Below are 15,761 nucleotides of genomic sequence, written 5' to 3'. Positions count from 1 at the left end.
TGCTATTCACCTACCATATAGTTGGGAAGGATGCAATTTTGAATGAAGCTATGGAGCAGTTAAATCTTGAATCTTCAGGGAACCACCTGTTTAAAAAAAGAACAACAAACAGTGGAGAGTCTGCTGGCAAAAAGAGAACGCAACACATGTTATGATGGATATCATATGTTAATAAAATGGGAGTCAACACTGGCTTGGCTTTTCAGAGATGGCGAGAACTGAGGGATTTGAAATGTAAAAGCGGAAGCTGGCAGAGATGGCGTTTTTATTACTCAACAGGTGAGTAATATATAGGCTAATACTGAACAGATAAATTGCCATATCTAACAGAGTTCATTGTAAAGCACTATCAATTGTGAAAGATCATTTCATTATAGTTGTGAATTTATTTTCAAGGAAGTACCATGTCTATTTTGGGGTATAACTCAAGCTGATAAATATAATATATATATATATATATATATATATATATATATATATATATATATATATATATATATATATATATATATATATATTATATTTATCAGCTTGAGTTATTTTCAATCTAAACTGGTTATATCTCTTAAAGGTTGTATCAGTGATTTCAGGCCCAATTTTTTTTTTTTTTTTTATCACATTCATCTAATCTTTCCTAACGATCCGCTAGCTGCCCGCCCCATAAGCATGCCGTCAAAAAACGCGTCTCTGTAGGCAGCCTAGGCTCTGAGATCTGCACACAAAACCAATTGGTTTCACCAACCACTCAAAACCAAAACAAATAGTGTTCCAACCAATCACCGACAGGGGGAGGGTGTTGTGAGGTTTTGAGCCAGCTTCTTCTTCAGCTCCGACTTCGCGTGCAGCCGTGCAAGAGCACAAATCCTCACAACACCCTCCCCCTGTCGGTGATTGGTTGGAACACTATTTGTTTTGGTTTTGAGTGGTTGGTGAAACCAATTGTTTTTGTGTGCAGATCTCAGAGCCTCTACAGACTGAGACGCGTTTTTTTGACGGCATGCTTATGGGGCGGGCAGCTAGCGGATAGTTAGGAAAGATTAGATGAATGTGATCTTTTTTTTGGGGGGCCTGAAATCACTGATACAACCTTTAAGCCTATAGTGAATGTTTTATGAGCCGTATAATAACCATATTCATACGCACTGTCACGCAGAGCCAGAGCCATAAAGGAGATGCATTGATTAACACTAAATCACATGAAAAGTACTTGATTATAATTTAAATGTTACATGTTATTAAAGTCATCATTACAAATGTGTAATTACAAATATATTTAAATATATTACATACAAGTTTCAATAGAAATTAAAATAAAGTATATTTTAGTTTACCATAAACTCTTGTCAGTACATTCAGCAGTACAATTTAACCATATTACTTAACCGAAAACAATAGAAGTAATTATAAAATTACATATGAATATACTTAATTTTTTACTTAACTGGTTAATAACTAATTGCATTTAATATAAATGTAAACTATAAGACATTTTCATTTAATTGCAAATAGCATGCAATTAAGTGTCCAAAAACATTACATTCACATGTATTATTTTCATTAAGTACTCTCTTTAAAAGAATGCTAATGTGTACTTGTTTTTCACAAGAGACATTTAAGTCTTTTGAATAAGTAAAATTGTATATTTGCTTCAATCAAAACAGTCGCTAGAACAGAAGTCTTCTTGGTGAACCTCTCAAGACAAATATTGGTGAACACACTTCAGGAGGCTTCTAAATTTAATTGATATCTCTTTTGTGATGCATAAGTCTCTTTTATTTGAAACTTACGTCCTGAGACAGGGATTTGAAGAATAATGAGAAGGGCAGTGAATTTTGTCAACAAAAAAGCTAATAGAGACCAATTAAGATGATGGATATCTAAAATGAAAACAGCAGGGATCTTCTTTTTCTTGGAGTTGAGCCTTAATTGGCCAGGTTCACATAAACCTTTTAAAGTGAATAATATCAGACTTGTATCAGTACAACGGTTCAAATTAAATACATATGTCAGTGATGGGGTTGGAAATTGTGTGATAAAAACATAAAGTGCTTCTACTTTTCATTGCATATCTTCTCTATAGAGTCAGGAATGTGAATGAGGACATTTGCAATGGCTTCATTGTAAAGTTGATCATATGGCTGGTGCACTGCAGATGTAAAAAAAAAAAAAAAGTTTATTCTTGAAACAAGAAACTTCTAATGCGTCAAATTCTTCTATGACCTGAGAAATGGATTACATCTAAAGAAGCCCATCAGGGAGTGCCATGAAATTCTTACAAAATAGCTTGATGTGGACAGAAGCTTCCTCAGGCAAGTCTTATTCTTCTAAAGAGACAAGGGGTACCTGATTTTCCTCAATTTTTAGTCAATTTTGTGTGTATTATTGAAGCAGGATAAATATAAAAGATTTTTGTTGGGATGTGAATAAGCAATCATATTGTGAGGGCAATTTGGAGAAAATATGCTCAGCGTGACATTGTGAATTGCATCAGCATAAGCTAAGCTTTACCTTGAGCACCTGCTGTAATCCTTTCTCTCACTGCAAATATTACAGTAATTATATTTCTTCTTTTGTAGCCTTAGGTACAATTCTTTAATCTCAGATTTTTTGGTTCAATCACTGGTTATTATTACAATACATTAAACTGAGATATCTTACACTGATATTGTTATTCTACTTACATGGTATTATTCTTACTTATTCTTACTTTACTTTAGTAAAAAATTAAGTGTTAATTAAATAAAAGAACTATCACATTTAATAAAATATTTAGGAATATAATAATAAATTTTTTTTTCTGTAACATTCCCTCTTACCTTTACTGGATCTGTTGCTCTGACCGGAAAGACAGGAGAGGTTTTACAAATCCTAGTATTTTCTAATAATGTCTTGGGGTAAAGAATCCGATCTGAAAGACTGTGCTGTGTTTGTTTGTTTGTTTATTTGTTTATAGAAAAAAAAAGAAAAAAAGAAGCTATTAAAACACTTTTAAAGCTATTAAGAAGACAAAAGCACTGAGTGCATACATTGTATGCTTCCATTATTTTATATTTAGACAAATAACTTAAATAATAAAAAAGGGGAATTATATTTGGTGCCATAAGTGAGTTACAATGCAGATTCGATGCTTTATTAATAACTTCATTAGATGTACAAGTCTGCAAGCTTTTGAACATATGGTGTACTAGCCGATCAAAGCTAGAATTTACATCTGTAAAATTAAATGTAAATCACTAGTTTTCTGTAATGCTTTTTTAAGGGATAGAGAAGGTAATGGTTGATAATGTACAGGAGATTGTGTATAAAAGTACACCAGATGAACAAGCACTGCCCCCATCTGGTTGGTTTTTACCAACCAAACTTTCTGAATGTGACAGAACAGTCTGTTTTGAGGAAACTAAATGAAGCTTTTAGTTACAATTTAGTAAAGTCATTAAATGCACAACACTTCTGTAAATATAAACAAAAATTATTACTTATTATTTCATTTAGACTCTTATTTTCTATATTTTGTTCATGAAAAGACAATGGTTTTGAGAATTGTTGAACGCAAGTTCAGTGCTGTGTCATAAAATTTTAATAAAGGATAAAGGAAAACTTGACATGACACTCAATAAGTCGATAATATAAATGGTAACACTTTACAATAAGGTTCATTAGTTAACATTAGTTAACTACTAGTTAACATGAACTGACATTAGTTAATGCACTGTGAACTAACATGAACAAACAATGAACAGCTGGATATTTATTAACTAACATTTACAAAGATTAATAAATACTGTAACAAATGTATTGCTTATTTTTATTTCATGTTAGTTAATACACTAACTAATGTTAACTTATTAACCTCATTGTAAAGTGTTACCAGTGTTAATAAATATAACAGAAAAGAAGCCCTTCTTTATGTCAGACTAGAATCAGATTGAATTAAGTGGCCTGCTGTTCAACAAGCCATAAATACATTTAGACTTGGATAAATATAGTTCAGAAAGCCCTCAGTGATGTCAGTACATTTCCAACAAAGGCACTTGTGTCGCTCAGTGGTTGTTCTTACTGTTCTGTGCTTTAGGGACAAACACGAACATACAGACCAGGTAAGAAAGACTGTTTATCATAACATTGCTTTAATAAAATGCCTCTATATCAGTAAATAAAAGGTCAAACATGTTTGGTTTGACATGGCACTAAAATGTTTTGGCATTTCCAAAGCCAATTTCTTCAAGCAGTTTAGATTAGGGATTAGGTTATAATATTGTGTTGTACAATCTTCATAACAAGAAGTCAAACAATTTACAAATTGTGAAGTGTGACATCTCAAGTGGCATATAAGACGTATTATACATAGTTTTTGTAGCAGGATAACATGGCTTTTAAATTCTTGAATATTTTTTTGACATCAGTATGACTCTACTCTGGAAGATCTTATTGGGAATCCTTCTCATTGGACGACTTGGTCAAGGTCAAGACCTATTAGAGGACGATTTGGAGCAAATATCAATGGATGAAGGGGCCGAGGAGGGAGGAGAGGAGCTGGAAGAGCCTGAGGGTCCGGGGACAGATGTCAGTCAACCTGATGATAGACAGCCATGTGCCATGTGGATGGGAGGCGTTCCTGGCACACCTGGGCACAGTGGAAAACCTGGGAGAGACGGCAGAGATGGACATGATGGACCGAGGGGCGAGAAAGGAGATAAAGGTTAGAGTAAACTCTCTTTACACAGTTTGGAACTTTGCTATCTTTGGAACTTCACCTCTGAAATCCCATTCCGTCTATGATGACCTCACCAATGGCTTGTTTTAAAAAGCTAGTTGAACAAACTCTGAGTTTCAGAGTTGGTTGAGAGTTTACAAAACCAAACAAATCCAACCTGGTTTAGATCAAACACCTGGGTTTCACAACACTCACTTTAAACATTCTCTGTCAACTCCAGAGTTTCTGATATAACGGACAGCCAATCACACCAAACATGTTCGATTTACTCCTTAAAAGAGATTGAGATTTTTATGAAAATATATATATAAAAAAAAAAATTATGAACAAATTTACAAGTCAAGTCAAGACAGATTTTATTAATGCAAGTGAATCAACTGAATTTATTTAATTTACAAAGATCTTAAAAGAAACCGTGTAAATTAATCAATGTAAGCTTTATTTGTCATGTACAGAGTCTATTTACTGTAAGCTAAGTGCAAAATAGCCCACTTTATTGGCAAAGGCTATTTACACTAACTTTGTCTAGTTGAACCAGCGGTACATATGAATGTTCTGCTGTTCTGCTGTCACAATCCAGTTCATCCAGTTGTACACCAGCAACAGTACATATTGTTTCTGTTTTTTTTGTAGGTGAAGCAGGTGAGAAAGGAGATCCTGGACAGAAAGGGGATGTCGGTCCAGCTGGACCAAGAGGCTTTCCTGGGAACCCAGGTCTGAAAGGAGCCCGCGGGGACAGTGCCTTGTCTTACCATTCAGCCTTTAGCGTAGGTCTAAAAGAACTTGTTCCCGCCACCAACGTGCCAATCCGCTTCAACAAGTTCTTCTACAATGACCAGCACCACTATGATGATGTGTCCGGAAAGTTCCGCTGCGTTCTGCCAGGGGTGTACTTCTTCACTTATCATCTGACCGTCTACACTAAAGACGCTAAAGTCGGTCTCTACAAGAATGACAAGGCTATCATGTTTACCTATGACCAGTACCAGGAAAGCAATGTGGACCAGGCATCAGGTTCTGTTATCTTGCGTTTAGAGGCAGAAGATGAGGTATGGTTGCAGGTCTATGGAGACGAGAGCTTTGGGGGAGTGTATGCAGATAATACCAACGACTCCACCTTTTCTGGTTTTCTCCTGTATCCTGCTATTCCTACTCCTGCACAGAGACGTTGACAAGGTCCTAAATCAGGGGTGTCAGACTCAGTTCCTTTTGGGTCACAGCCCTGGAGAGTTTAGCTTCAACCCTAAAGAAACACAGCTGATCTAGATAATCAAGTCCTTCAGGCTTATTTAAAAACTACAGATATATGTGTTGACGCAGGGTTGGGACCAAACTCTGCAAGACTGTGGCCCTCCAGGAGCTGAGTGTCAAACTCCTGTAAAATTAATTTGTTTGGCTATTTTTAGTAAGTGCTTTTTAACTCCCCCGATGCAGCAAGTGGGAGATATGCTTCAGTTTGCATGACATTTGAAATCATTTGTATTGATATGTCTACAGATCTTCAGATATAATGAATCTGCTTTTTTTTCTTTATATAATGCTTGTGTGATGATGTGAATATTAAAGAGTCTCTGCTTTTCCATAGTAACCGAGTGCCAAATGACTCGAAATTGAAAAATTGTTGATGAGTTGTCGAGTTTATAGAGGCTCTGGGTAACCCTCGTAAAATCTAAGTAAAAAAAAAACAAACAAAAGTATTGTTACCAGACCAAGTGGAAATGTTTTGAAATGTTTCATAAACTTCCATGCTTGTAATTTAGCACTAAGAACTCAGCTGTACCTTGGACAGTGATTTTCAGTAATTATATTGGGTAACACTTTATTTAGATGGTTCTCTTTAGACTAAAAGGAACATTGCACCTACATGCCAATTATAGCCCTATTCGCACGGGATAAGTATTACCTGGTGACCTCTAGTGATTTGTAATAATTGCGGGGGTTGTCTGTGATCTTAATCCCGTGCGAATCGGCCATGTCTATAATTTGTAAAGTAAAAAAATTCCCCCGCAAATGACCCACCATATTTCGCCGAACACCGAGGTCCTGTGATAACATTAGTCCCGTGCGAATCAGCAACTCTGTGATTTGGTAGGTCGTTTATCATTTTTTCAAGGTTTGGGTTTCCTGTGCACTTTTTTATCTATCTTTCGCGAAGAATGGAGGCTGTGTTGGAGTGTTTTGATAGTATTTTGGGTGCTGGGTCATATCGCTATACACCATACAACTATACTATTTGCAGAAAAAGAAAGCTGAAAATCATCAGAAGAGCAAAAACAAAAAGAATGAATAGATGGAGATGAATGACATAACAGCATGTGGTAAGGAGCATTCTTCTGTTTATGATATATCATACAGCTAGACCAACGCTATCTCACGACCAATTCGTACGAATTCGTACGAATGATAAAAAGTTGGCTAATTCGTACTAATTCGTACGACCTCACTCGTACGAATTTGTACGATTTGTCTAAACCCACGTGATGGGTAGGTTTAGGGGCAGGGTCAGGGGTAGGTCATTCGTATGAATTCATACGAATTGGCCAATTCGTAAAATATGTACGATTTTGCAAAAAACGTACTAATTCGTACGAGTCAGGTCGTATGAATTCGTACGAATAAGCCACCTCGTAGAATTTGTACGTTTTCCCGTGAGATCGGGCTCGCTAGACCTATAACGACAAGACATTTCCAAGCAATAGCTTAATAACATTTCCAAGCAATAGCTTAATAACATTTCCATGACATCATCCGGGAGATAAGTCAGTAAATTTGAGTAAAATCTCAGGCTTCGCTTATCCCGTGCAAATGCGCCACACGAAATTCAGATGTGGGGGTCATTTCTAAATCACGCGAGGTCCCCAGATAATACTAATCCAGTGTGATTTACATTTATGCATTTGGCAGACGCTTTTATCCAAAGCAACTTACATTGCATTTTAAGGTACACATTAACATTCTTATCAGTTCTTGCTTTCCCTGGGAATCAAACCCATGACCTTGGCATTGCAAGTGCCAGCACTCTACTGTTTGAGCTACAGGAAAGCTGTGTGTGTACATATTACTTATAGGGTTTATTGTTTTAGCAATATGAATAGGGCTTAAGTCTCATGAGAGGATTAGTTGATTATTACTAGACTGTCTGCTTAATAAAACTTTATTTTGATGGTTCCCCAACAGACATTCTACTTAGTATAAGTAACTTTGCAAGTACATGTCAACTTACTCTACTAACCCGACTCCTAACAGTCTACTAGTACTGAACTAATACTCTAATGAGAGTTAAGGTCCGTTCACACTAAAAGTGATTAAACAGCGTGAATGTATGTCGCGATGACTCTCTTAAGTCGAAACAATAGATCCCTAAGAGCTATTCACACCAGGTGGATTCTTTTTTTATTTTTTTGGCTAGTGTTTTCCCCCATCGGCCCGCGATAAAACGAGACGTCCAATTAGATTTGAGCTTACCCGAGCCGCTGCTGTTGCACAAAAGTGTTAGAGTGGTGCCGCTGTTTTGAAACACAGAAGAAAAATAATTTCTAGAAGAGAGAAGAGAATGGATGTTGAGTTATCTTAATCATTGGTGTCTGAGAACATATTTATTCTCACATATTCTTTATACAGATGATCATTTTCTATTAATTTTCCACTGAATTATGCGATCTAAAGAGCTTGAAACAATGTAGAGAGCGCTGTTTTCTTCCGTCTGTGTCAGTTATGTGTCAAAGAACTCATTCGCTCTAGAGCTGTCAATCATCCCAGAAAGCAACATAGTGTCGCCCAGATCCGGGCCACATCTGTTACATGTGAATTCCATGCATACCAGCTGTGGCCCGGATCTGGACCGACACTATGTTGCTGTTGCTGACAGCTGTATGACAGCTGTTGCTGTAGCTCAGTTTGTCAGCGATTTGCTTAGCTTTATCGCGTCGCGCTCAGTGTGTATGCATACATGTATGTATAGCTGTTTATTTATTAATTAATTTAGTATGCCAACATTGCTATTTTTTAAACACATTAAACTGTTAAACTTGTAGGCTAATTCAAATGAAATATAACAACTTTTGGAAATGAGTGCACTCAGAAATGTTCACTATGGTTTCTGATACCGCTACAAATGGCTGTCCCCTCAAATAACAAATCGCCTCAAAACTATTTCACCTTTACTGAAAATCAAACAATGCTTTCAGATACACAGCCAATCAATATATAAACACTACAGATCATTCATTAGACATCCTCTAGAGCAGTGGTTCTCAAACCTGTCCTGGCGTACCCCCAACACTGCACGTTTTCTTTGTCGCCCTAATCAAACACACCTGATTCAATTCATCAGCTCATTATAACATGGGTGAATGAGCTGATGAGTTGAATCAGGTGTGTTTTATTAGGGAGACAAAGAAAACGTGCAGTGTTGGGGGTACGCCAGGACAGGTTTGAGAACCACTGCTCTAGAGCATGGTTACGGGGGGAAATTATATTGTATTTAGTATACATTTTGCAACTACATAAAAAAAAGTATAGTACAGTGAACATATTGTATACTGTATGTAGGCTACAGCAAGTATGATATTGTTTTGAATATAGTATAGCATTGAATGTCTGGATATTCAGAACTTGCATACTGTAAAAATGCAATAGTCCAAATTCAAAAGCCCAAAAGGTCATTTTTTTTTTTTGTTTAATGAAAAGCATCTTACAATACACTCGACCTCCTTGTCCACCATCTCTTAAACTTCCTCCACTCCCTCTCAGTTTGTTTCCATCCATTGTTGGTATCATCATTCAGTGCACTTGTGCCACATTTGCACTCTGAGCTGGCTTAAAGGGATACTCCACTTTTTTTGGAAATAGGCTCATTTTACAACTCCCTCAGAGTTAAACAGTTGAGTTTTACCGTTTTCGAATCCATTCAGCCGAACTCCGGGTCTGGCGGTACCACTTTTAGCATAGCTTAGCATAGATCATTGAATCGGACAAGACCATTAGCATCTCTCTCAAAAAAAGTTGATATTTTTCCTATTTAAAACGTGACTCTTCTGTAGTTACATCGTGTACTAAGATTCGAAAACGGTAAAACTCAACTGTTTAACTCTGGGGGAGTTGTAAAATGAGCCTATTTCCAAAAAAAAGTGGAGTATCCCTTTAAAGTTTGTACAGTTGCTTTGATCACATCATTAGAAACAAGTGTGAACAATGTTTTAGTCGTTGTGTGTAAACGATAACAGCTGTGTTGTAGTTGTGTTTAATATTACAGAGCAAAATGTGTTTTAGAGAGTGAGAATGTTTAGAGTTTTGCAAAAAGTGTGCATGATATTTGCAAAAGGTGTTTAACTGCCTCCACTTGTTTAAGGTTTTGCAGGAGTGATTTATTCAACAAATTGGTTTGGGCCACTGAGAATTTGGTTCAGAGAATAGGGTTTAGTGTTTTAGCAATTGTGAAAAACTGTAATACACATCCAGTGTTGCAGTCAAATCTGTATTGGCCTGCATGCAGTGAATGGATTGTTAAGAGTCTTCCATTGGCCACAGTCCAGCCCTAGCAGTTGTTGCATGGCATGGTCTAATTTAATGAGTGTATTTTTAGTTTAATTGATGGGAACACTGGGGAGCAACAAGATCACTTTCTAAGACCTGGCTCTAATTCGCAAGATGAATTTAACTTTGCTTAAAGAGTCAATTTACCTATAATTTAATTTCCTGTCATCATTACTCTCTCTCTCTCTCTCTCTCTCTCTCTCTCTCTCTCTCTCTCTCTCTCTCTCTCTCTCTCTCTCTCTCTCTCTCTCTCTCTCTCTCTCTCTCTCTCTCTCTCTCTCTCTCTCTCTCTCTCTCTCTCTCTCTCTCTCTCTCTCTCTCTCTCTCTCTCTCTCTCTCTCTCTCTCTCTCTCTCTCATATTGTTCCAAACTTGTTTTTCTTTATTTCTTCTGTGGGACATAAAAAGAGAAAATCAGAATTTACTTGTCAGTCTCTTCCATGCAATTACAATAATGTTTTTTTATTATTTTTAATTTTTTTTAAATTTTGAAAGCTGCACTCTTTGTTCTTAAATCGCATCAAAAAACAATTAGTACATACCAGTACTTCAAAATCCCTCTGAGAAAATTAAGTCATGTATAGTTTGGAAGAACATGAGGGTAATTAAATGATGATGACTTTAATTTTTGAGTTATTCTCTTTACTCAGTGTATTATTTTGATTTAGTAAGATTTTAATAAGAATTTCTGTTTATTTGCATTTCTGTTTCTTGATTGCATTAACTGGGATTAACTGGGATTGTTTAAATGCAAAATGTAAATGTTGTATTATTATTTAGTGATTTTTAGTGTATAGTATATCGATATGACTATACAAATAAATGATTGAACATTGAAATATTAATGTGCGGGATGTGTCTGAAATGATATACTGGTGTAATATGAGTAGTGCTGATTAGAAATCCCCCTCATGTCTGGACCAGTTTGTGACCTTGAAACACACACACACACACACACACACACACACACACACACACTCCAAAGCAGTGAAGCAAGACATGAGGACGTGACACGTGTTGGCAATGACACCTCAGACTGACAGATACGTAAAAATAAACGTGAATTTAGGCTACTTTAGTTTTTTACACATTGTCATGTCAATTATAATCAAATGCATTTTGTTTTATTGACCACAATATTATCATTGATATTTGTTTGCGAGCGACATACAGAGGGAGCAGATGAAGACACCAGGACAGCATAATTTCACAAACAGAATCACAAAACTATAAAACAGAACAACATTGATAATAATAAGAAATTTTTTTTTCAACATTGATAATAATCAGAAATGTTTCTTGAGCAGCAAATCAGCACATTAGAATGATTTCTGAAGGATCATGTGACTGAAAATTCAGCTTTGCCATATACAAGAACACTGTAAAAAATTTCTAACCCTCCCAAATCAAAAATTTCAAGTGACCGATAACATCTAAATTTTTCAATTGGCCCAAGTGAAATTCTTGTTGCAATAGTCTGTTACTGTAACATTGGCTCAATGAGAAATAATACGTCAGACTAATTGAAAAATTTAGATGTTATCGGTCACTTGAAATTTTTGACTTGGGGATGTAATTTTTTTTTTTACAGTGAATAAATGACATTTTAAATTATATTAAAATATTTTTATATTATTTAATATATTAAAATAGTAATTTAATATGTTAAAATTGTAATTTAATATATATAAAAAAAATATAGAAATATTTAAATATTTATTAAGTTGGCTTGAGAGAGCCAACATATTGAAATCCTATTTAAACTTATTAAGTTGGCTTGAGAGAGCCAACATATTGAAATCCTATTTAAACTTATTATTATTATTATTAAGTTGGCTTGAGAGAGCCAACATATTGAAATCCTATTTAAACTTATTATTATTATTATTAAGTTGGCTTGAGAGAGCCAACATATTGAAATCCTATTTAAACTTATTATTATTAAGTTGGCTTGAGAAAGCCAACATATTGAAATCCTATTTAAACTTATTAAGTTGGCTTGAGAAAGCCAACATATTGAAATCCTATTTAAACTTATTAAGTTGGCTTGAGAAAGCCAACATATTGAAATCCTATTTAAACTTATTAAGTTGGCTTGAGAAAGCCAACATATTGAAATCCTATTTAAACTTATTATTATTATTCTTCTGACCCTAAAAAAATCTATATCAAACTCGTCCTAGAGCTTTAACCCTACATACTCCAAACTCGGCTCAGACACTCAAACTGATCTGACTCGGTATGCTATATCTTTTCAGACTGATCGGACTTACGGTTTTCCTAAAAATGACGATCAAAACTCGAAAAAACTCATTCAAAAACTCCATTGACTTACATTGGGGAGTTCTAAAAAATTCAAACCGACAAAAATTTAAATCTAAACACCTTGAAGACTAAACCAAACTGCCGTTCTATATACTATATGAGCCATTGAGACTCATTTAAACTAATAAACTCTAAACTATAAACACTTATAAACTAATTAACTTATAAACTCATGAATTCATAAACTTATGAACTCTTAAACTCATAAATTAATAAACTCTGAACTCTTAATCTCATTTAAACTTATAAACTCTAAACTGATTTAAACTTATAAACTCAAAACTCAAGAACTCATACACTTATAAACTCATCAATTTATACACTTATAAACTCTAAACTCAGACACACACACTGAGTTTATGAGTGAGTGTGTGAGCGAGTTAGTGGGTGTGTGTGTGTGTGTGTGTTTGTGTGTTTGTTTGTGTGTGTGTGTGTGTGTGTGTGTGTCTATCTAACTTATTTATCTATCTGTCAAACTTCAAACTACTGTAAACTACTGTAAACTTCAAACCACTATAAACTTGTTAAGTTTAAATCTTCCAGCTCCCAAGCAACTCCATAGCAACCAAACTCGAGTACCCTAGCAACCGTTTTGTAAGACCTATATATCTGTATCAGAACATCGTATAGAGATGAGGTTTGGCTCTTTTGACTCATGCTAGCAAACATCACTTCCAACAAACTACACATGCTAGCAGTGAATAGCTACATGCTAATAGTGATTAGTTAAGTGTTAAATCATGCCAAGATCATGCTAAGAACTCTATAAAAACTCCATAGTAACCATCTCTGACAACTACCAGCCACCTAGTAACACCATATCAACCACCCTGAATACCTTAGCAACCGCCTAGCAACACCTAGCAACCACCCATAACACCCTAGCAACCACCTAGCAACCACCCAAAAGACCCTAGCAACCACCTAGCAACCACCCAAAATATCCTAGCAACCACCCAAAAGACCCTAGCAACCACTAAAAATATCCTAGCAACCACCCAAAATACCCTAGCAACCGCCTAGCAACCACCCAAAAGACCCTAGCAACCACCGAAAATATCCTAGCAACCACCCAAAAGACCCTAGCAACTACCCAAAATATCCTAGCAACCGCCTAGCAACTACCCAAAAGACCCTAGCAACCACCCAGAACACCCTACCAACCGCCTAGCAACCACCCAGAACACCCTAGCAACCACCCAAAAGACCCTAGCAACCACCCAAAATATCCTAGCAACCACCCAAAAGACCTAGCAACCGCCTAGCAACCACCCAAAAGACCCTAGCAACCGCCTAGCAACCACCCAAAAGACCCTAGCAACCACCCAAAATACCCTAGCAACCACCCAAAACACCCTAACAACCGCCTAGCAACCACCCAAAACACCCTAGCAACCACCCAAAATATCCTAGCAACCACCCAAAACACCCTAGCAATCGCCTACCAACCACCCAAAAGACCCTAGCAACCACCCAAAATATCCTAGCAACCACCCAAAACACCCTAGCAACCGCCTAGCAACCACCCAAAAGACCCTAGCAACCACCCAAAACATCCTAGCAACCACCCAAAACACCCTAGCAACCGCCTAGCAACCACCCAAAAGACCCTAGCAACCGCCTAGCAACCACCCAAAAGACCCTAGCAACCACCTAAAATATCCTAGCAACCACCCAAAAGACCCTAGCAACCGCCTAGCAACCACCCAAAAGACCCTAGCAACCACCTAAAATACCCTAGCAACCGCCTAGCAACCACCCAAAAGACCCTAGCAACCACCCAAAAAATCCTAGCAACCGCCTAGCAACCACCCAAAAGACCCTAGCAACCATCAGAAATATCCTAGCAACCACCCAGAAAACCCTAGCAACTGCCTAGCAACCACCTAAAATATCCTAGCAACCACCCAAAAGACCCTAGCAACCGCCTAGCAACCACCCAAAAGATCCTAGCAACCACCTAAAATACCCTAGCAACCGCCTAGCAACCACCCAAAAGACCCTAGCAACCACCCAAAAAATCCTAGCAACCGCCTAGCAACCACCCAAAAGACCCTAGCAACCATCAGAAATATCCTAGCAACCGCCTAGCAACCACCCAAAACAGCCTAGCAACCACCCAGAAAACCCTAGCAACTGCCTAGCAACCACCCAAAAGACCTTAGCAACCACCCAGGACACCCTAGCAACCACCTAGCAACCACCCAAAATATCCTAGCAACCACCTAAAATACCCTAGCAACCGCCTAGCAACCACCCAAAAGACCCTAGCAACCACCCAAAATATCCTAGCAACCGCCTAGCAACCACCTAGAACACCCTAGTAACCACCCAAAATACCCTAGCAACACCCTAGCAACCACCCAAAACATCCTAGTAACCACTCATAACACCCTAGCAACCGCCTAGCAACCACCCAGAACACCCTAGCAACCGCCCAAAATACCCTAGCAACACCATAGCATCCACCCATAACATCCTAGCAACCACCTAGCAAAAAAGTTTCTGCTCCAAACTTTCTCAAGCCAACTTAAAGTTTGTCTCGACGAACTTTCGCATCTAGTTATTATTATTCTTCTGACCCTAAAAAAATCTATATCAAACTCCTCCTAGAGCTTTAACTCTACATACTCCAAACTCGGCTCAGACACTCAAACTGATCTGACTTGGTATGCTATATCTTTTCAGACTGATCGGACTTACGGTTTTCCTAAAAATGACGATCAAAACTTGAAAAAACTCATTCAAAAACTCCCATTGACTTACATTGGGGAGTTCTAAAAAATTCAAACCGACAAAAATTTAAATCTAAACACCTTGAAGACTAAACCAAACTGCCGTTCTATATACTATATGAGCCATTGAGACTCATTTAAACTAATAAACTCTAAACTATAAACACTTATAAACAAATTAACTTATAAACTTATGAATTCATAAACTTATGAACTCTTAAACTCATAAATTAATCAACTCTGAACTCTTAATCTCATTTAAATTTATAAACTCTAAACTGATTTAAACTTATAAACTCAAAACTCAAGAACTCATACACTTATAAACTCATCAATGTATACACTTATAAACTCTAAACTCAGACACACACACACACACACACTCAGAGTTTATGAGTGAGTGTGTGAGCGAGTTTGTGTGTGTGTGTGTGTGTGTGTGTGTCTATCTAACTT

At 36.9% G+C, this 15,761-nt stretch overlaps 1 protein-coding gene across 2 annotated transcripts; it reads left to right on the top strand.

The window, feature by feature from the left end:
- Positions 1 to 3,984: 3,984 nt before the first annotated feature.
- Positions 3,985 to 8,228, top strand: adipoqb (adiponectin, C1Q and collagen domain containing, b). Of its 2 annotated transcripts, XR_014627607.1 has the most exons (4): positions 3,985 to 4,097; positions 4,404 to 4,699; positions 5,348 to 6,673; positions 6,773 to 6,983. XR_014627607.1 is itself a non-coding variant. In XM_084411013.1 (3 exons), the coding sequence occupies exons 2-3, from the start codon at positions 4,405 to 4,407 to the stop codon at positions 5,884 to 5,886; spliced, it is 834 nt and encodes a 277-aa protein (XP_084267139.1). In that variant the 5' UTR covers positions 3,985 to 4,097; position 4,404; the 3' UTR covers positions 5,887 to 8,228. The 2 variants fall into 2 exon arrangements, 1 of the variants encoding a protein (XP_084267139.1); XM_084411013.1 differs by having other exon boundaries at positions 5,348 to 8,228.
- The last annotated feature ends 7,533 nt before the right edge of the window (positions 8,229 to 15,761 follow it).

This window comes from Rutilus rutilus (assembly GCF_951802725.1).
Source record: "Rutilus rutilus genome assembly, chromosome: 6".
NCBI lineage: Eukaryota > Metazoa > Chordata > Actinopteri > Cypriniformes > Leuciscidae > Rutilus > Rutilus rutilus.
Note: the sequence above shows the minus strand (reverse complement) of the source record. Positions and strands in the feature narration are given on the sequence as shown.

What these genes read in the sequence shown, in the direction of transcription:
- adipoqb (XM_084411013.1), top strand. Translation starts at nt 4,405, where the DNA reads ATGACTCTACTCTGGAAGATCTTATTGGGAATCCTTCTCATTGGACGA. An exon ending in GGGCGAGAAAGGAGATAAAG is followed by an intron (nt 4,700 to 5,347) that starts GTTAGAGTAAAC and finishes TTTTTTTTGTAG; the next exon opens with GTGAAGCAGGTGAGAAAGGA.